This window comes from Solanum lycopersicum, chromosome 11 (genome assembly GCF_036512215.1).
Source record: "Solanum lycopersicum chromosome 11, SLM_r2.1".
NCBI classification, from domain to species: Eukaryota; Viridiplantae; Streptophyta; class Magnoliopsida; order Solanales; family Solanaceae; genus Solanum; species Solanum lycopersicum.
In genome coordinates this window covers 38,281,937-38,303,099 of record NC_090810.1, presented here as the reverse complement: position 1 = coordinate 38,303,099, position 21,163 = coordinate 38,281,937, and the positions used below count along the sequence as shown (strand labels likewise).

The 21,163-nt window shown below is 37.1% G+C and overlaps 1 protein-coding gene across 5 annotated transcripts; it reads right to left on the bottom strand.

Annotated features, from left to right (window-relative positions):
- Nucleotides 1-298: 298 nt before the first annotated feature.
- Nucleotides 299-20,611, bottom strand: LOC101250362 (protein SEMI-ROLLED LEAF 2). Of its 5 annotated transcripts, none has more exons than XM_004250696.5 (20): nucleotides 20,313-20,611; nucleotides 19,981-20,142; nucleotides 19,815-19,889; nucleotides 18,825-18,940; nucleotides 17,571-17,685; nucleotides 16,316-16,444; nucleotides 15,053-15,100; nucleotides 14,754-14,953; nucleotides 14,462-14,658; nucleotides 14,062-14,354; nucleotides 12,862-13,011; nucleotides 12,424-12,771; nucleotides 12,173-12,322; nucleotides 11,565-11,640; nucleotides 11,185-11,312; nucleotides 10,831-11,022; nucleotides 10,068-10,208; nucleotides 9,774-9,902; nucleotides 7,232-7,438; nucleotides 299-824 (listed from the first exon to the last, which is right to left on the bottom strand). In XM_004250696.5, exons 2-20 carry the CDS (start codon nucleotides 20,113-20,115, stop codon nucleotides 672-674), a joined length of 2,982 nt encoding a protein of 993 aa, XP_004250744.2. In that variant the 5' UTR covers nucleotides 20,116-20,142; nucleotides 20,313-20,611; the 3' UTR covers nucleotides 299-671. The 5 variants fall into 5 exon arrangements, with proteins under 5 accessions (XP_004250744.2, XP_010313082.2, XP_069147584.1 ...); XM_010314780.4 differs by having other exon boundaries at nucleotides 12,862-13,014; nucleotides 20,313-20,592; XM_069291483.1 differs by having other exon boundaries at nucleotides 18,838-18,940; nucleotides 20,313-20,574.
- Between the last annotated feature and the right edge of the window lie 552 nt (nucleotides 20,612-21,163).

Here is a 21,163-nt window from a genome sequence, read left to right as displayed (position 1 = left end):
ATGTTATGAAGCAGCCTACCAACTGCAACTATTTAGGGGGTGTCATATAACCTCTCTAGAGTGATTTAGCATTGGACAAGTGATTTTGTAGTTGGTAAAAGCATATGCAACAACTGTGATCCAACATTTGAGCTCTTTCAAAAGATCAACCTGGAAAGACAAAGTGTTGCCCGACGATTTTGGTTGCCAAGGAGGTCCCCATCATCCTAAGTTCGAGAAAGACATTGTTGAGCCCTCGAGTCATGGAGATTCTTAGAGGGAAGAATCAAGGAAATATGTAGAATTATACATCCAAATATTCATCAATAAAATCTTTTGCTTATCAATAAAATTTGTTGCAAACACACCCTGGAAAACTTCGTACAGAAAACCATAAATTATCAATGTCCCCTTCGTAAAGATACCAACAGTTTCCATGTGATCAATCACTTATAGACAATACCATTTCAGCAAATATACAAAAAGGTACAAAGACACTACAGACAATCATTTCTTTCTCATTTTCTTTACTCATATATTATTTCCGCTTACACACTTTAAATTAATATGAACTCAATACAAATAATATTACATTTGAAAGATACTTCTTTGGGATAGCACAACGAGATATGAACATGCTTGAGATAATACTTACAAGTATTAGAAGCTACGTGTAAGTAAGAACATCAAACTCAGCATCCTGCTGCTTTCAAGAACTTGTCGTAGGGGCTTGAAGGTGGCAGCCTAAAGGACTGTTCTCCATACTCCCGAGAACAAGAGTGAGAGTTTTGTGCATGAGTTGAGTCAACTGTTGTTAATTGTAGATCCTGGTGAAGCACCATATCCTGCACAAAAGGAAAAGGAACAGCTTACGATCCTCGTTAATATTTCAGGACCATGCTCTCTCCATATGCAGGATCTTAAGGAAAATATTTATACCACAACAGAAATAAATAAAGTGATATCCCTATTTTAAAAGAACATTCTCCTTTTTCGCCACATCTGAAGCAGTGTCACCTGTAGAATTTCCTCATCAAAGATAAGCAATGTACTAGAAACCATTGCAGACCATCATTTTCCATTTAGCTAATACATACATTTACATGGCCAATGATGTGCAACGAAATGCCTTGGATAGATTTAGGAAAATTGGCTAATCTGGATTCAGCGAGAGCAAGGCTATTCCAGTTTTTGTACTTACCCTGCGTGGGTTTCCCTTTAATCAAAAAAAGCTCATTATAGATTAGTGCTAAATGAAAATTATAGATTAGTAGGATCAAAATGATCCAACTTTCAGCCAAAGCAGATTTAGATTCAACCAAGAGCGATGTCAAGTAGATTTGCATGATCTCAAAGTAAACCTTTTATGTAGTGAGTAGTCTTAGGCTAATTATAAACTTGAGATAAAAATATTTATTCTGTAAAAAAATAATGTACAGCATACAAGGTTCCCTATGAAATACCTATAGGCAAGTAAAGTCCTAATCTGATGATCTACTGAAAGGCTAACTCACAGTTTTAGCAAGAGAAGAATTGATCAAAAGCTAGATAGAAGTAAGTACACATAGTTCATAGCTAGAACAAGAAAATTAGATCAAATCAACTTTCTTTAGTTTGGATGGAATCAGTTTTCTTATTTTTGAAGTCCCAAATACTTGAATATCTAGCAATAGTTTTCTTACTTTTGAAGTCCCAAATACTTGAATCACATTCAAGGGCTATTGATCCTTAATTTCTCAATCTGAAGTTGATCAGCAACTGAAGAAGGTCCCAAACCTACTACTTGCTTCTCCATCGACATGATGTCAAGACTCAAATGTTGGGCTCTAATACCAAAATTGATGTACTCTGGAGGTTTTGCACCTCTCAAGCACAAAGAAAGTTTGAAAAAAGAGCACTCCCACTGATGTTTTTTCACAAAACTAGCTTAAGTGTTCTTCAAACTCACATAAAAAGATTAGATAATGATGAAGAACCTTATCCTCACATGTTCCTCAATCCTGCAAGACTCTGAGAAGCTTCGAATAAAGGAAGAAGAAGGAAAATAATGTTTAACCGTGTTTCTGAAGCAGCCACTTAAAAACACTGATCGCCAATGTTATTTTCAGCAGAATGAGCCCTACAATGAGTAAAATTGATGAGGTTAAGGAAACCCTATCCTAGCTAAACTAGGAACAAGGATTCTAGTAGGAAAGGAATACTATCTCACAATCCTAGTATGAATGACATAGTCATACTACTGGTTAAAAAAATGGAACTTGGGCTAAACTCGACCATTCCAAAGCTAGCTCATGAGAGGAGGATTGTCCAAGACAATATAAGGAGACCACCCATACCTTTTTTATCTAATCTGAAACTTTTGAACACACCACCTAACGCCCAGGACTAGACATCTGGAGCATGGGCAAATGGGGCCCCAACATCGGTAAACAAGAATTGGGATGGGTCCTGCTCTGACATCCTGTTAAAGAAAGAGTCCTAGTGCCTAACTCAACCCCAAAAGCTAGCTCATGAGGGGAGAATCGCCCAAGACCATATAAGGAGACCACTCATCCCTTTTTCATTGGATGTGGGACTCTTCAACGCTACTAATAAACCAAGTTTGACTAGAACTACAAATATAATCCTACTAAACAAGAACCTCACAACTAAGGAACAAGGAACAAGAAATCCTAATCTTTCAGAAAGCAATAATTCCTAATCTTTGCATGATTATTGGACTTCTTGAGGTTCTTGGGACATGATACCCTCTTGTATATGGTGGAATATTTGGAGAGCAAGAAATAAAAAGTATCTTCAAAATACTGCAGAATCAGTGTAAAAGATCAAATGGCATTGTATGAAGACTTTCTTTTTTTTTTGGTGTAAAGAGGAGGGAATAGAGGATGCTATACAGGTCTTAAACTTTTTTTCTTCTTTGTAAGTTTAGTAGCAGCTTTCTTGAGTTGGTGTTTTTAGGGTCACTGATGTAAATCTTTTTGGTGGTTGCCAGCATAGCCTCATTGCTCATTGCTGAGGAATACAACTTTACCTTTATCAAAAAAAAAAAATTGTCTTAGACCTTGTGCTTGTTAAGCACCACGTTTATCTCATCTATTTATCACATAATATGGGAGACGGAGGGAGTATTATATAACAAATCTGGACACCTCAAATTCTCAGTTATGTCAAGGACCTACAATCAATATCAATGTCTGATTTTTCCAGCTGCATTAATGAGCTGGAACTCATAGACCCTCCTCTTTTTGGGGGATCCTATACTTGGAGAGGAGGGGAAAATTACAGGAATGCTTCTAAAATAGACAGGTTTTTGTATTCTTTTTCTTTTCCTTTGGATGAAATGCTCACTCAGAATAGGCAAAGCTCTCTTCCTAGCCTGGGTTCCGACCACAACCCCATTCTTTTGACTTGTGGAAATGATAATTTCAAGAAGTCTTACTTTAAGTTCGAAAAGTGGTGGCTTAATGTGGAAGGTTTCAAAGAAAAAGTTCAAGAATGGTGGTGTTCTTTTATCATATCTGGTACTCCTGACTATATTCTGGCAACGAAATTAAGCATGTTAAAGGCGAAACTCAAAGAATGGAGCAAAGAGCACAAGGTCAACTGGAAGGGAAAAAAAAGCTACATCCCAGATCAAATAGGGAGCTTGGAGACCTTGCAAGAAAGCAGACCTTTAAATGATGATGAACAGTTGATAAAGGCTCATTTAGCCATGGAATATGACGAAGTGGCCAGGAATGAAGAAATATTTTGGAGGCAGAGATCCAGAGTCCACTGGATCAAATGTGGTGATAAAAACACAGTTTTTTCACAGAATGGCCACTGCACATAAAAGGCTCAACACTATACATTCTTGTTTATCAATGGAGAACTATCTAGTGATCCTATTTGCTCCATTGTGGATTTCTATCAAGATCTCTATAAAGAATCAGAAAATTGGAGATCTTATTTGAATCTTTATGAAGTACAAGGCATTTCAGCAGAAGAAAGAAACAATCTTGAGAGAGTTGTTGAGGAAGAAGAGGTACTGGCAGGGATAAAAATGTGTGCACCTGGACCAGATGGCTATACCATGGCCTTCTTTCAAGCTTTCTGGGAAACAATAAAGGAAGAACTGATGCAGACATTCCACAGATTTCACTCTCACTACAAGTTTGAGAAGAGATTCAATGCCACCTTTGTAGCTTTGATTCCTAAGAAGGTTGGAGCAAATGATCTAAGAGATTTCAGACCCATTAATCTAATCTCTGGGGTCTACAAAATCATAGCAAAGGTTTTGGCTGAGAGACTAAAGAAGGTAATAAGCAGAGTTGTAAACAACCACCAGATGGCTTTCATCAAAGGGAGACAAATAATGGATGCTGCTCTTATTGCTAATGAATGCATTGACAGCAGGATTATGTGCCTGGAGTTATGCGCAAGTTAGATATTGACCTTTGATCACCTGAACTGGAGTTTCCTGTTGAACATTCTCAGGTAAATGGGATTCGGGAGAAGGTGGATTAAGTGGATAGAATTCTGTATCAAAACTACCAGGTTCTCCATTCTGATAAATGGAGAACCTGCAGGTTTTTTTCCAGCTGAAAGAGGTCAGAGACAAGGGGATCCCTTGTCACCTTTCTTGTTTATAATAGCTACGGAAGGATTACGCAGTCAGATGAGAAGGGCTGCAACAAACAACTGGATAAAACGCTTCAGCATTAAGAACAGGAACAATGAAATCATGGAGGTGCCTCACTTATTATATGCTAATGACACTGTGATTTTCTGTGAAGCTGAACAAGAACAAATTTGCTACCTTAGGGTGATACTGGTGATCTTTGAAGCTTGCTCTGGGTTAAAGATTAACTGGAGGAACAGCAATATTTTTCCAGTGAAAGAGGTGCAACAAATTCAATCTCTGGCAGGTATTTTGAGGTGCAGGATAGAAGAGTTGCCCACAATTATTTGGGAATGCCATTGGGTGCTAATCATAAAACTTGAATATATGGGATTAAATAATGGAGGAAACAGAAAAAAGACTAGCTCTTTGGAAATCATAATACCTTTCCCTGGGAGGTAGGAGTTGTTTTGATCAATGCAGTCCTAGATTCTCTGCCAACATATGTAATGTCTTTATTCCCCATCGCCGGTGAGGTGCTGAAAATCCAAGACAAGTTGAGGAGGGATTTCTTATGGCTAGGAAGCAAGATTGAGAAAAGTTTCAACCTGGTAAAATGGAGCGCAGTTCAGCAAAGCAAGAGTTTTGGAGTCTGGGAGTGAGGAACCTAAAGCTTCATAATACTTACCAAATGATTGTGGAGATTTACTCAAGAAAATCAGTCCTTGTGGAGGGAGATTATCCTTCATAAGTATGGTCCGGAGGGGCAGTGGTGCACTAATAAAGTGACTAACACATATGGGTTTGGGGTTTGGAAATCTATCAGGAATCTATGGACGACTCTCAAGCTAAACACTAAAGTTAGAGTTGGTAGGGGATACAAGACACTTTTTTGGAAAGAGGACGGGAGTGGTCATGGCACACTTCAATCCCTTTTTCCTAGTCTGTTCTCAATAAGCTTGAATACTGGATGGTCCCCTCAAGGATGGAACCTGACTTTTAGAAGACCTCTAAATGATTGGGAAATACCATGGGTGGTAAATTTTCTAAAACTAATTGGAAACTTCCCGGGCATTAATTCAGACTCAGACAAACTCATTTGGAGGCACCACAATGATTGAATTTTCACTGTTAACAGTGTATACAGAAGGGAACTGAGTGTTGCTGGAGGCAGGTCAACTGGACCTTGGAATACTATATGGAAAAGTGTGGCTCCTAATAAATTGAAATGCTTCACTTGGCTAGTAGCTAGGAAAGCATGCTTGACACATGAGGCACTGCAAAAAAGGGGGTCCATCATAGCATCTAGATGCCTCCTCTGCAAGGAAGCACTAGAAACAGACAAACACCTCTTCATGCATTGCAAAGTAACAACACAAGTTTGGGCTATGTTCACTACCATTGCTGGAATCAACTGGATCATGCCTGAACATATTGCAGACTTGCTTAGCTGTTGGATCAGAAGAGGAGGAAGCAAAAGCCAAAAAATATGGTGGACGATAGTCCCAGCCTGCATCTGGTGGACCATTTGGAAGGAGAGGAACCAGAGGATATTTGAAGGAAAAGAATCCTCTATTTTGAAGATTAAGTGGAAAGTTATTACTTCACTAGGTTTTTGGTGTAAAGAAAAGAGTATAGAAGAGGAAATCCAACTAGTGGATTTTATAGACTTTTTGTAAGTATCTCTCTTTTCTTATTTTGTAAACTTTTTGGAGGTGGCCAGCATAGCCTTAATGCTGAAGGAATACAATTTACCAATTTAAAAAAAAAATAATAAGTCGACTCAGTGTTATCAAAGGCGTGCTTAAGCCCTGAAAGCGAGGCTCAAAACATGTTGAGTGCAAAACATATTGAGTGCTTTGCCTCGTTTTATGTGCGTTTCAGTGTCATCATCAAGGCTCTAAGACAAACTTTTCACTGCTAATGAACCTCATATGAAGAAGTGACACTAAACAATTAATATTTCACTTTATCATCATTCTTTTTCAATTTCTTTGGTCATAAATTTGTCATTCATGTTTATAATTTTTAGTCTTGGACTAAATATATATATCTGTATTTTTTTCTCCCTTTTGCTCCTTTTTTCATTAAAGTCCACGCTTTATATGCGTTTTACGCTTAAAGCCCCACAAACCTTAAGAGCTTTTTTGCGTTTTTCACCTTTGATAACACTGAGTAGACTAGACATTCATCGTACAAATCCTATGAAGTTGGATACTTGGAGCCAAACGACATTAAAAAGTTCCACATACTCAGATATTTATTCTCACATTCTAAAGATTCAGGGAACCACTAAAAAGGATTGAATATGTTAGAGGATCTGAATGAACTTTGCTCATTCCACATATGGAGCTCTCTACTTCAATCTCATTTGAGAAAGAAGAGCTCTTCAACTTCCCTATAGTTTGGTGTGATCAAGGTTATATGCTGGCAGGTAAGTTAAATGGAATGCTATAAATCCTCTGACATTTTGTACTGTAACTTTTTTGTTGAGAAGGCTAACCACCAAAAAAGCTGCATCCTGTGATATTGCAGCACTAAAATCTCTATGTATCATTTATAGAAAGATACATTATAATACGCAAATATATCATGCAAGCACAAAAAAGCTTGGATACCAACTGATAGAGGGACAAACAGAGTGATTCTCACCATCTTTGGTAAAGAAGGGTTCTTCCTGTCATTTTCATTATAGGATATTAATGCCTTGGTTTCCTGTTGCATCTTGAAACTCTGAAGGGTTGACATCTTGTGTTGTTTACCAGTAACAAGGGCCTCACACTGATTCTTTACTTGGTCATAGGGTATCGGCGTAGAGGAAGTTGGGTAGCTTGCAACTTGTCGGGCAGTTTCCAGAACCTACATGTGCAAGAGATAGTGTTATACTGGAACATGCTACTGATCTTATATAGTTCATAGTCCCACAGACAATTTGACAATGTTAAACAAAAAGAAATACTAAGTAATTATGCATGTGGAAGGACATGTAACATGAGCTATTCAATCTCATTAACTTAGAGATCCTCAGAAGTAAAATGCTCCTAGTTCATAATTTTTCAGGAACTTATTTTTCTACAGCATTATCCTCAGCTCCTCCTTTTCTTATTTTTTAGTTTCTTATTTTTGATGAAGTAATGAAGTTCTATTGAATGTCTGGGCAAAAACAATGGTACCAAGAAGTATGTCAGAAGGTACAAAACCGAAAAAAATATATGTTTTTATGCGAATGACACCCCATCTTCTATACACAAAGGAACCTCTGAGGTATATGGAAAGGCAATCCCTCCCAGCTTAAGAACTTCTCATAATATGACTTCGAAAAAACTCCTATTTCTCTTAAGGATCCAAACTGACATATATGGAAAGGCAATCCCTACCAGGTTAAGAAGAACTTCTCATATTACGACTTCAGAAAAAACTCCTTTGTCCCTCACTGTCACCTGCTCCAGACATCAGGAGATGATGTGGTGTGTTTTGTTTGTGAAGAAATTCAATCAGGCTATGGAATTCTATCCTTTCCTAGCCTTAAAAGTTCCTTCTTTCTAATGTAATGCTCTAGTAAAGCATAGACACTTTTAAAGGTGACACCATGACTCTCACGTATCTTGACATCAGTTGCCTCATTTAAATGTTTCGTTTGTTACTTGACATCGATAACATGAGGGATTAACAAAAGGATGTGCACTATACAAAATGTTTTGTGTTCTAAATTCCTATGACCGAGTCTTTCTAGCCCCTGTGAGTATATTTTACAAAAGTATAGAGAGTGAGCCTCTCTAACCGGTAGATAGTGGTGGGTGTCCACTAACGGTCATTCTTGGCTAGCTCTGATAATGCAATTCCAGATGGAGTCGGTAGTTGAGCATTGTATCCCTCCTCGTCCCGAGCTTTTGATACTACCTAACTAAGGCTTTCCCTTGAGCTTTACAAATAGTCTTCTTAGCTTCCTCTTTGCTCTCATATATTCTTCAAAGGCTTCTCAGCCTTCTACTTTTAGTAACTTTATATAGCACTCTTTTTTGGCTCAAATAACTCTTTGCACCTCGTGATTCCACCACCAGGATTCTAGTGATCGAGATATTAAACCTTTAGACACACCTAACGCTTCACTTGTTGCTTTTTAATGCAACTTAATATTTCTACCACGAGATGTCTTCCTTGTCTTCTATGGCCCATTTTAACTCCTATTCGTAGCACTTCTTGAAACGCTGCCTTTTTAGTGCCTACCACAGAATTCTTAGCTTGCAAGTTGCAATTCGTCTTCTTAACACTATACTCTTATGCTGTGCATCAAGACAACCACCCTCATTGGGCGGTCATTGCTTCTTCAGGCATGACCCTACAGTTAGTACATTTGGTTTTACCAAATCTTCTTCTAAGGATAAATCTATTTGACTATGGTTCACTCTCTAAATCATAAGCTGAAACAACATCAACATACCCCGTGTAAATCATAAGCTAAAACAAACTCTAGAATAGCCTTACCTCATCATTCCTAGGACCATAATTATATCTATACTTAGTCAAAATCATCATAAAATTTACCTACAAGACCATTTAGATCTCACCTGATTAAGATTTGTTGGTTACTCGTAATCCCTTGAACTAAGGTGTAACATCTTAACCCCTCCTTTTGAGTATTTATACCATCATATTTTGAAACTTCTCGTAGGTTCATATGTTTCTTTTGGTACTTGTTAGTATAGCTTGGAGTGGGACCCAAGGGGCTCCAGTGAGTTCTAGACAAGAAAAACGAGATTTGAACATTGCAGATTTTATGTTTTCTGGTTTCTCACGAACACGAGAGGTCCCCAGCGAAGACAGCCCACCACTAAGCTGCCAGGTTTCGCAAACGCGAGGTCTAGCCCCGGGACGAATCCTGATCGGCACCACTGTCATGCCTGAACACAGATACAATGGGGCGCTGCAGATCACTCAATTTCGTTCTTTTGGTTAGTATGCCTCAACAATGGGAAGACAAAAGATAGGCTGAACCTTAGATGTCACGTAAAGACGAGTATACAGACATTTTTCTCTAATCTTTCTCCCTTTGTAGTCTCATTGCGAAGATGCAAAGACCAAGCAGATATTTAAAGTTTAAATGTCAAAATATGTAAGACTAACCACAGACTAATCTACAACATAAACAACTCCACAAATATTCCTAAACATGTTCTTCAAAGCAGTTGCTTACCGATTCTAAAAGCTGGTTAACACTTAGAATGTCAAGGGAATTGATAGACAGAGATGTCTTTCGACCTGATTGGCTTCCATTAGCATCTGAAATTGTTTCTTCATCTATGAGGGAAGGTGGTCCCATGACCTGATAGAGTAAAGAGACACAATAACCTCTGTTAGAAAGCATATTTGAAGTCATGTCATTGGGGTGGGAGAAAAAGTTCAAGACATCACAAAAAGAAAAAATAGTAACCAACTAGAGACATAAATAAATGTATATCTTAAATACACAAAATGGTTCCTCTACAACCTCATCAAAAGTCTCGAACTCAATCTGAGCAAGTGGAGAGCAGGGGTGAGGAGTTTCCATATACAGAGGAATCCCCAGTGGATATGCATCGTCTGGTTCAAACCTTTCCAGGAGTTGTTTTCTTATGCTTGATAACTCATCCTGGAAAACATTGGCCAAGATTAAACATCCTGAACTAGAAGAAGATGAGAAAAAATCATGTACTTAGAACTCTCTAAACTGGACGATGAATATCAATTTCATAAAAATTCAGGCAACATTTTGAATCATCTTATATTGACACAATGTTATCATATCAGTCAACAAAGGAGCGAGTTAGAACCAAACAAGAAGCTATCTTCAACCTACTTTTATTTCTACTCTGTTATTTGTTGATAAGTCTATACATTTCACTCTTACAACATCAAGTCAGTGTCATAAAAGAATGTACAAGTAGTGTCTATGACTCAACCAGATTCAACCACAATCTTCCATCAAACTCACCAAACTACCTATAAAAGGTGGATTCCTTGTCAAAGGTACAATTGTAAGGAGAAAGATTCATTAATGCTGTCTACATCATTCTTTCTATTTTGAAACTATCTTCTCTATCTACCATAACTGTATTAACCAAGCAAATCAAACTAGCTGTTAATGACACAAAAAGATAGCATTAGCGTGTATAAATCTCTGTCTTGCAAGCAAACAAAGATTCCCCACCACCTATGAGGTTGCGAACCTGCATCATACATCAAAATTTTGAGAAAGCTAAGAAAGTTAATACCTCTGACAATGTTCCGCATTTAGATGTGAAGTGCAACATAACGATTTCTTTAAATTTTTCATCGTCTAACTCTACTGCTGACAGGGATCGCAAAGCTGCAGTTTCATCTTCTTGTGAGCCATAACCATATGTTTCACTACCAGACCCGGTTTGCAGCCTCACATCTTCTCCCAACTTAAGATAAGGATCAACCTATTTGACCAAACATTATGACATGATTAAAATTTAAACAAACTATATATAATTAGAAAACACGGAGAGCTGATCAAATTAGGCCTAACAGAAAGATTGGAAGAAATCAACTACTAATCCAACAAAACAGAACATAAACACAAAGAGCTTTGGGAGATTAACCATTTCATCTGTCAGTGATGATTTAACCACAGGACTTAGTTCAGCGAGATTGCCCGCCCTTGCTGAACAGATGAGCATATATGATGCCAAAGTAAATAGAGACCTCCTTCGAGATGGTTGTAAACCTCCTTCAGTAATCAGTGAGTAAAAAGATAGTCAATATTTGCACCAAGGACATTAATGCTGCTAAAACCAGAAATTTCACTGTAAGATACAGTATTAATCATCAACAACCCAGTCAGGAACTTCTAAAGTGATTGAAGTTTTCATTAGGTCGTATTACTGATGTACAATATTATCTCTGAACCCAACTAAATAGTTGTAAACTTGCACTCCCCAAGTACGTAAGACGGTGGAACTTGATAGTGAACCCAACTCACCTTCTTTATCCATCGAAATAGTCCTTATAGAGAAGGCTAACTGGAAAGACCGAACAAGCGCCATATGACTAGAATTCTGCAATTAGCAACACCAACTATCATTTGGTTGATGAAACAGTTGCAGAATGACATAGAAGATGGAGATCAAGCAATATAAGACTTATAACAGTTTGAAGTAGTCTTTAAAATAGCTTTGATTTATTTGGAGAAAACAATTTGTGCAAAATGTGTTTGGATAGTTGTAGTTCTTGAAGTACTCTGAATTTTGTGTAAATGGAAAGAGCTTTTTTGACTATAAAAATTTCCTCGAGACACTTCTGTACCCAGGACAAAACTTTCTTGAGAATAAAACCTTTAACTAAACAAGACATTTTTTAAAAATCTACTTTTTTCAACAGCACATCCAAACACCACCCTAACAATAGAAACAAAATGCTTGAACGTTTCCCCATGCATCTCTGATTAGAGTTAGATAGTTAGACACACTATTCAGAAAAAGACAAAAGAAAAAAGAAAAGAAACATTTCAATGGTCAAGGATTTGCCACTAGAATATTGAAAACTGGAACAGAGAAACGTTTGTATACAACAAAAAAGATGGGATCTAACCTTTGATCGAACGAAAAGTAAAACAATTTTGTATGTATGGGCCATCGCATCAAAATTAGAAGGTGTGTTATCAGTCAGTGTTGCCTGAACCCAGATAGATGAAAGCAGAAGACTCACTTGGTGACTACTCAACCGAAGCGAAGTGAACTCCTGAAGTATTTCAGATGATTAGACATTTAATAAGCTTAAAAGGAAAACAAATTCTTGGACAACTCTTGTAAATAAAAGAAGAGAGATTAGTTTTTCCATACTGATTTCCTGTCAGGGAGGGCATCCTTGAAGTCACAGGACTCACTTTGAGATCGAGAGTCACCAGATTGATGTGAATGGCGACTGACATCTTCATTTACTTCTCCCACTTCTCCATCTCTAGAACCCTTTCCATCTTGAACGGAGAAACTCTTAGTTCTAACCTTAGCCAACTTCCTTGGTGATTGGACTAGAATACTCTGAGAAGAATTTCTACTATGTAGAGATGACAAGGGACTGACAGGTGGCATAAGCACAGTGGAGAATATGTGGTGTGCTACAGCTCGTGTTTCATGGTCAGTGTGTGCCATTGCTAAGAGCAAGTGGAGAAAGAGAGCATCTGGAAAAGCCTGGGAGCGATTGAGAGCAGATTATACCATTTGGACTACATAAAAGATACAAAACCATGAATCAGAAGCTCAACAATAGATTCAAGTTACCTTCCTGTAATATGACACATTTGGAATGCAAGAAACAATTTGTGCTGTGCGATACACAGCTGCAATCAATGATCTAGCAGCGACAGCGCTAGCTGGAATGTTCTCTAGCACCATGCCCATCATATCAAGTATAGGGCCCACATCAGCAACCTGCTAATGACAAATGTCATAATAAAAATATTACCTTCATCTAAATCACAAAATCACAGGGTATGCTCTTGTATAAGCAAATGAAGATCTAAACTTATAACTTATAAGCAACAATAAAATACAGCACTCATCATGTAATGGTGCTTAGTTCCTGCTACCAGAGACAAATAGGATGTTGATGCTTGCAAACAATTGTACTTGGTAATAGCAGGTCTGTGTATACTTTACCCTCCCCAGAGCCCACTTAGTGGGATTTCACTGGGTACATTGTTGTTGGTGGTGTTGTAATAGCAAGCAGCTTATAGCAAAAATCTAAGAAATAAATTGAGCAGACAAACATTAAACTCAGATAAAGAACTTACTCCCAGAAATTATAATCAAATATGAACAACTCATTATCGTAACAGTTGACTGAAAACATCAACATCTATTGACCTTCGAAGAGTACCAGTTGCACCAAATCCTACTCTGAGTCAAAGTTTAACTTTAAAACTACTTACTGATATAGATTCTAGGAAATGCAAAAGATCACTATTTCTATTAAAGGCCTCATTATGGGGATAGAGTGAATAAGTAGGCCAAACAAACTGCAAAGAAAGGGCTGCTGGGTTCACAATGCTTATCTTTTATTCACTTGTAGTTATTAGAACTAGCACTCTCCTTGGGTCCAGTAAGCAGTGAAAATTAATAAAGCAGGATCAGCTTACACTTGATAAAGAAAAATGTCAAATAGTGGAACTCATAGGTCTGTCTAATAAACATGTATTTCAGGTCCAGACCATTTTTTATCAGCATTGGAAGCTAAAAGTAAAAAGGCACAACTTCAACTGTAAATATGCAAAGTGAATTACTTCCTCAAACACAGAAACAATACATTGAGAACATATATTACAAATTAAAGGGAAGTGGATTGCAAGTAAAACTTCGATGAAGACAATTTACTTCATTGTCAACTTCGTGCTGGATTTCGGTACATATATAAATGGAAAGAAAACTTCAGAGTACAATGCATGCATGCGGCCAATTGAAACCAAATTATCAAAGACAAACCTTCTTTGAGAGCTGTAATATGCACTTCTCTAGGGCAGACTGAAGATTGGAGTTAGAAGTATTTAATCCATCTTTCGGACTAGATGCTTCAGTTGAATACTGCATGCACTTCCGTAAATGTTTAATCAGGTCATTAATGACACCAACTATAGTTGCGGAAGCTTTCTCTTTTGCACTTTCTACCAAGTGTGTGACCACATTAACTATACTGATCTGTATGTCAGGCTGCTTGACAATGTTCTTGTGATCCAAATGCTTGACCAAGATGGATAGCAACAAATGAGAATTTTCACCTGGGATCAAAATTTGTATTCAGGAAAAATTGAAAGAGCAACATGACTAAATAAATCACAAAAATTAATCTCAGCTGAAGAAGAGGAACAAGGAACCCATGATTCACCTGATTCCTCCAGCAGGCACTGCAAATGCATGAGCACTGAGCAGGCGAGTCCTTTCTCTGACGCCCAGTAGTTTTCAGTGTCAAAACTATGAAAAAGAGGTTCAAGAACACGCCGTACACTAGTTGCTTCTTTTGTCAGTAAGGCCATGTTACGTAAGCAAACTCTGGCCCAATAAGAGGGGCTTTTGGCTGTCTCTCTGATTGAAGTTAGACAACAATATAAAGTAAGTATTATCCATTATATTGTCAGCCAGAGGAAAAGAAGTTTGAATTTTTAGGCATATAATTTTACATTGAGGATGTTGTATTTGCATTCATGATATTTGGCGAGGTGGAAACCTTCTTGCTCATATCAGGGAAAGATGAGCTGTGATCATCACTATTCAATACTCCTTGAACCCACTGTTCTGAAGGTTGAGACTGTTTACTGTCTTGTCCATTTTCTAGGTTCACTGTGAAGTCAATGTAATTCTCCAAAGTTGCAGTAATAATCTGCATTATTTTCATGCCAACATTAGAAACAACAATTGGCAGTTGGAGTATCTCATTATCTGAAAATTGAATAACTGAGTACTATTGAAATTATCTTACATGATCAAAGTCAATGGAGATGTGAGACTGCTCCCCCATAAACCACACCTAAAAGAAAAAACGGAAAAAAAAAGTAGCAAATGAAACATATGTGAAGAAAGGTCAAAAGAGGAAAAGAATAGACTCCACAGTGTAGCCTAAAGAGAAATTAGAGAAATACAAGGAATCAAAATTATATTTGAACTTCCAAGAAAATTAATAAACACGAAAACGATAAGGCGTAGCTATGATGAGAAATGGTCCATAAGCTTAATAGCATATAAGTTGTTTACTAGTTTAACCTAATAAGCAAATACTGAACCTCATGCTAGATTTAAGTACTTTCCCTTATCTGTTCGCTTCACAAACTTTGAATCATCTCTGGATGCACAACATTCAATAATTGAAAAAATTGAAGGGGTAATCTCTAAGTTGCTCCATGAGAAACTAATGTTTATACATCATGAAAGAAGCTTCTCGTCCCAGTTATAGAAGCTCCACTAGAAATGCTGAAACAAAATGGCACCTTTTCTCAATTACCGCACTATGTTAAGCTACTGTTGTATATTGAAACTTCCCAATTTTATTGGACGTCCCCAAAGGATGTGTTTTATACACTTGAAACTTTTCTAGTTGCTTGATAAGTATCTGATGTAAATAGGCAAAATTAGCTGCAAAAACATGGCATATAAGTAGCTATTTATCATTGAACTAATGAGTTTGGTTAGGCACAATGAAAAAATACACTATGAAATGAGTGTAACTCCCCACAAAAAAAAACAGTGACACGTGTACCTCAAGTCCTCAACAATACAAGACCAGTTATCAGGAAATGCTAACTAAGGATTCACATTACAAGCTTTTATCACAAAACATGAGCCCTTCCTGGTTCTAACTGGTCCAAGACGTGTCCAGTATTGAGGCAAAGCCACTATATGAAGAGGTAATGATAATTAGCTTGTTCATTCCTCCTACAGTCGTGGGAATGTTCTGTGTGATGACAAATAAAATACATAACATCTTAGTATCTCATTCAAGAGCTACAAGAATTAGCTACTTTTTGAGATTAAGTGGTAAGATATCGACGTCAGTGAAACAACGAATGCAGATTAATCCTTCAAAGAAGGTACTATCATTAGTCTATGTCATCAAGATCTAGTAATTTCGAATATCAAAAAAACACCCCAAACACCTGAAGTGGTTCCAAGTTCTGGGTACTTGAGAATTTTCCAAGTATAATTAAATTAATACAAAACAACAGAGAGAGAGAGACTGAGTTTTTACCAAGACAGCCAAAGTTTGCATTCCTGCAGAACGCAAGCGCAAGGCTCTATCATCATCTCCAACTTCTCGAGCTAGTTGGCACAGTTTAGGTATGAGGCCTTCTAAGTTGAACATGTAAGTACCATCCATCTGCTTGATAAAGGAGAAGCAAGAGAACTTGAATCCAATTTTTAGCATAAACCCAAAATATTTTCCAGGTTCTTTTAAATCCATTTATCAAAACCACAATCCATTTCCTTCTCTTAGACCACTCCCAAGGGTGAAACCAACCCAACAAAAATAAAATCCCAATAGAAGCCAATAGATCACTAAAAACATTCAAAATCCAGGATAGAAAATGCAATACCATAACTTCTTTTACCATTTCGGGGAAGTAGGTGCAATAACTAATATTGCTCTTCATTCTTCAAATGTTACATCCTCCTCGTGGAAATAAAATGTACTTGCGACACTATTAAAATAGACCGTAGGCCTAATTCAACCCCAAAAAAAGCTAGCTCAAGAAGTAAAAATTGCCCAAGCCATATTAAAGAAACCACACCCATCTCTTAAAGGGACGATATGAGACTCTTCACACAAATACCCTCACGCTTGGGGCTAGACATCTGGTATGTGGACAATTAATATGGTGGCCAACATGGGGGGTGAGAATTGGGGTGGAACTTTTCCTGATATCATGTTAAAGAAATGGACCTTGGGCCTAACTCAATTCCAAAAGCTTGTTGAAAATGTGAGGAAATGGGGATTGCCCAAGACCATATAAGGAGAAATTTTTTGTGTCCCACCGACCGATGTGGGACTTAATCCCCCTCATGCCCAGATTGGAGATCTGAACCATGGACTATATATGATGGGGGCACCATATTGTTTGAAACAAAACTTGGGTAGGCCTGGTGCTCTAATACCATGTTAATGAAATGGACCTCCCCTAACTCAACCCCAAAAGCTAGCTCAAGAGGTAAGAATTGCCCAAGACATAATAAAGAGAACGCTCATCCCCTAAAGGGTCGAAGTAGGACTCTTCACAATCCTAACATACATCAGTATTTGCTAGCCGCTCGAAAATTATGACAGATCAGTAAGAGACACCATGATTCATGACCAAATTATACAGTGGCAGCTATATTACCCAAGTCCATCTTCAAAAACTAGGCTCTTGGTTCAAAATATATGAGGAATACAACTACTTCAAAATAGTCTTTCCTGGGAATGACATCCATTTATATTAACATCTATTTTCCTTAGGCATACAAACCTGGCTATTGATGAAATCGACTAGAGTATTGCAACCTAAAATCTGCATTTCATCATGCTGTGTTTGTTCAAAAAGAGTGCGGATAATCCCCAATAGACTAGCAGCATATAGTGGCCTGCAGTTGAAAATTTAAACAATTAAACAGTTACATTCTGTTATAAGGTCATAAAAGTCAAAAGTAACTTGAGTAAATATTGTAAGCAGAACTCCATTTGTACCAGTGCAATAATGCAAACATGCATATCACATGCATAGATACTGATGTTGACTGAGAAGAAACATTTCCATCTAAAATTACTTAGTCAACTAGATTACTGTAGATACCTTATAGCCTATTTTCAAGTCAGAAATTTCCGAGGAACAACTAAGCATAACTACTTGAATAGTTCTAGACATATCTGAGGTGGCATCTACAGAGTTGCAAATCGTTTTTCAGTATTATAATTCATTGCCCAGTTTCAAGATGACTAATTAGATCTCCAGTAACATCAGTGCTCAAAACAAAGGCAACAAGAAGCAAGAATACAAGTCTTCAAGGAAAGCGGAAAAAGATCGAAAACAATCTCATACAAGTAAAGAAAGGAACACTATATCAAAACGGGTAAATCCAATATGGATTTTTTTCAGGCACATAAATCTTGATAATCAACTGAGATTTATCAACAGCCCCTCCACAAGGAAGAGGAATTTACAGCTGGGGGAACTTTATAGAACTACACCATGGATCTGCAAAACCAGCACTGTATATTGACGTATGCATATGAGAAAGGAAGAGCCTTTGTAGTTCCCTTGGAGGTGAGGACAAGAAAAAAAAGCTCTTCCGTCTAGTTTCTTCACTGTTGCCAAAGACTAACCAAGAAATCTAGTGATGATCCTTCTCTACATATAAATTTTAGAGAACAGAAATATAGAAGATCCATATTTCTCCATATTGTTCTCCAGAATCCATTCCCTTTTTTTTTGGTTTCTTTTTTTCCTTTATTGGATAAGCAAGAACCATTTCCATTTTTATCACCTGTTCATGTTTAACTTCATCTGCCACAAATAATTGTAGCCATGCACCTAGAAAGGCATAAGATCTGGCTTAATCTTCCCATCTAAGCTTCGCACTGAGAAGAGCCTTAGTAAACTTATGGTTTGTTCCTATCCTTTCCTTGTCTAGTAAATGCAGATAAATCTATAGTAGGACATGCCAACAGGTTTTAGTTTTGAGCTATAGGTACACAAGTACTTCTATTAATTGTTCAAACTTACATCTGCTCCTTACATGAAGATAGCAGCTTCCTGTAGATCATGGTAACAACCTTTACTGACCCAAGGTGCTCATTTCGCAAATCTTTGTAACACCTTTGCTCCAGGTATTCAGTAATCTGAATCACATTGATCAGTCATTAGTATACACATATTAGGGAGACTTGAGATACCAAAAAAGCTTTCCAAACATGAAAATTAATGAAACTTCATAACTCTCCATACTAGAATATGAATATTCTGATTTATAGGTAGAAATTCATGGCAGCAATTTATTTGTAGATCAGGAGGAATATGACCTGTGACAGATGGAGTTTCGAAATACTTTTTTTCAATTGAATGAATTTACGGAGAAAGTAAGCTCACCTTTCTTACGGAGTAGTCCTCTCATGGCTTAATGAAGAGAGCAAACATAAAAGGACCTCTGTAGTACAATTAAACTATGGAAGACACTTCGTGACCTGATTTTGAACTCTTATTTTAGAACATTACTGCAAAAAAAAGTAGGAAATTTTGGAGGCTGAATTCCTAGAGAAACTACTTGCAATTTGAGATAACAACATCCTCTCAAGTACGTACCTTGAACATAACGTCCAAGGTATAATAGCATAACAAAATGCATTACCCCTTTTAAAAAATCACTAAGATGACTTAGTTGCCCCTTGTGAATGGAGAAATACAATGTTGCCCAGAGGACAAACATGCTTAAAATCTATGTTCCGCCAAGTGTCCAAAATAGTGCATTTTTGGAGAATCCAATATGGGTGCGGCAACATTTTTGGGGAGTCCTTGCAACATAGCTTAAAATACAAGAAGAGCTCCTCATGAATCAGTTTTTCAACAAATACTTAAAAGCAACATACAATACTCTGTCCCAACTTCAAAACTTTAGTGGGTCTTCCTCGTTATTTTTAAGTTCAATAGCAGCAACATTACAAAAAGTTAAATTTGATGAAGTAGTGAATTATAAGTGAAGAAAAAAGTATTTTCTACCTTTGGTATACGCAATGGGTTTCTTGAAGCATACTCACAAAGTTTTGCAATCTTTCTATCATTTGGCTCAGCATCCTGCAATAATAAGAGATAGTGAATACAGCAAAAGAGTGAAGACATGAGAAAAGCAAACCATATCATGAGTGAAGACATGAGAAAAGCAAACCTGTGATTTGGGGAAAATCTCTCCAAGGAGCTTCTTGTAACGTTTAACAGGCTGTCTTGACCTTGCTCGCAATGATGGACAAAAGAAGCACAAACTACCACATGCAGGAACTACTTTCCTTGACATTACCCCCATTTTTATACAATTTCAAAGCCCAAATCCCTACACACCACCACTTTCACTTGAATCAATCATCCAATAAAAACAATATAATACAAATTCTAATATGATTATGCAATTTTGAGGGTCCGTAAACATCAAGATTTCAACAAAATGCAAAAGGGAGATCCCAAATTAGCAAAAAAATTGAACAACAAAAAAACAATACCTACCAATTGAAAAAATCCAAAATTGAGCTGTCGATCTAGATCCAAAATCTGAAATTGTGTTGTTCTACTAGGAATGTTTAAGCTACATATTCATAATCATATATAACATGGGATTATTAAGTCAAAGGGGGAGGGAAGAGGGCTTCAAATTTTACAAACTCTCCTCCCCTTTTGAGGTTTTTCAATACTCTTACTATAATTATTATTATTACACCAAAAAAAGAGATAACTAATTATTACAGAGATTGGAGAAAAGTAATTAGGCGTGGAAAAAAATAAAAACAGTATCTAAACAAGGAATCTTTATAAATAGTGGCTCTCACTAACTTACAAGTGTAACGGGCAGGTCCAACATGGACTAAATTAATGGTTGTTTGTGTTGGAAAATGCGGAAGTATATTTAAGGCGAAATAATTTGCGTGTCTAACTTTTTAAAAATAATTATCATAATTGTCAATATTTTTTTTAACAATAAATGTTAATTCAATCGAATCTTCAAATTTCATATTTTTTTCTCGCCCCAAAATTTTCCCATATCCGCAATTTACGCCCATGCAATTTTCTCTCTCGTAATTGCAATTTCCTTTCCGGCGACTACAATTTTCTCTCCGGCGACTTTAATTTTTTTTCGACATTGCAATTTAAAGGTTAGTGTTGAGTAAGCTATGTTCATTTAGGGTGTAGGCCTTCAATTTTCTCTCGTCATTGCAATTTAAAGGTCATTGTGAGTAAGCTCTGTTCGTTTAGGGTGTTGTACTTTAATTTTCTCTCGCCATTGCAATTTAAAGGTTACTGTTGAGTAAGCTCTACTCGTTTAGGGTGCCTCGCACTGCAATCTGCGATTTTTGTTGGTC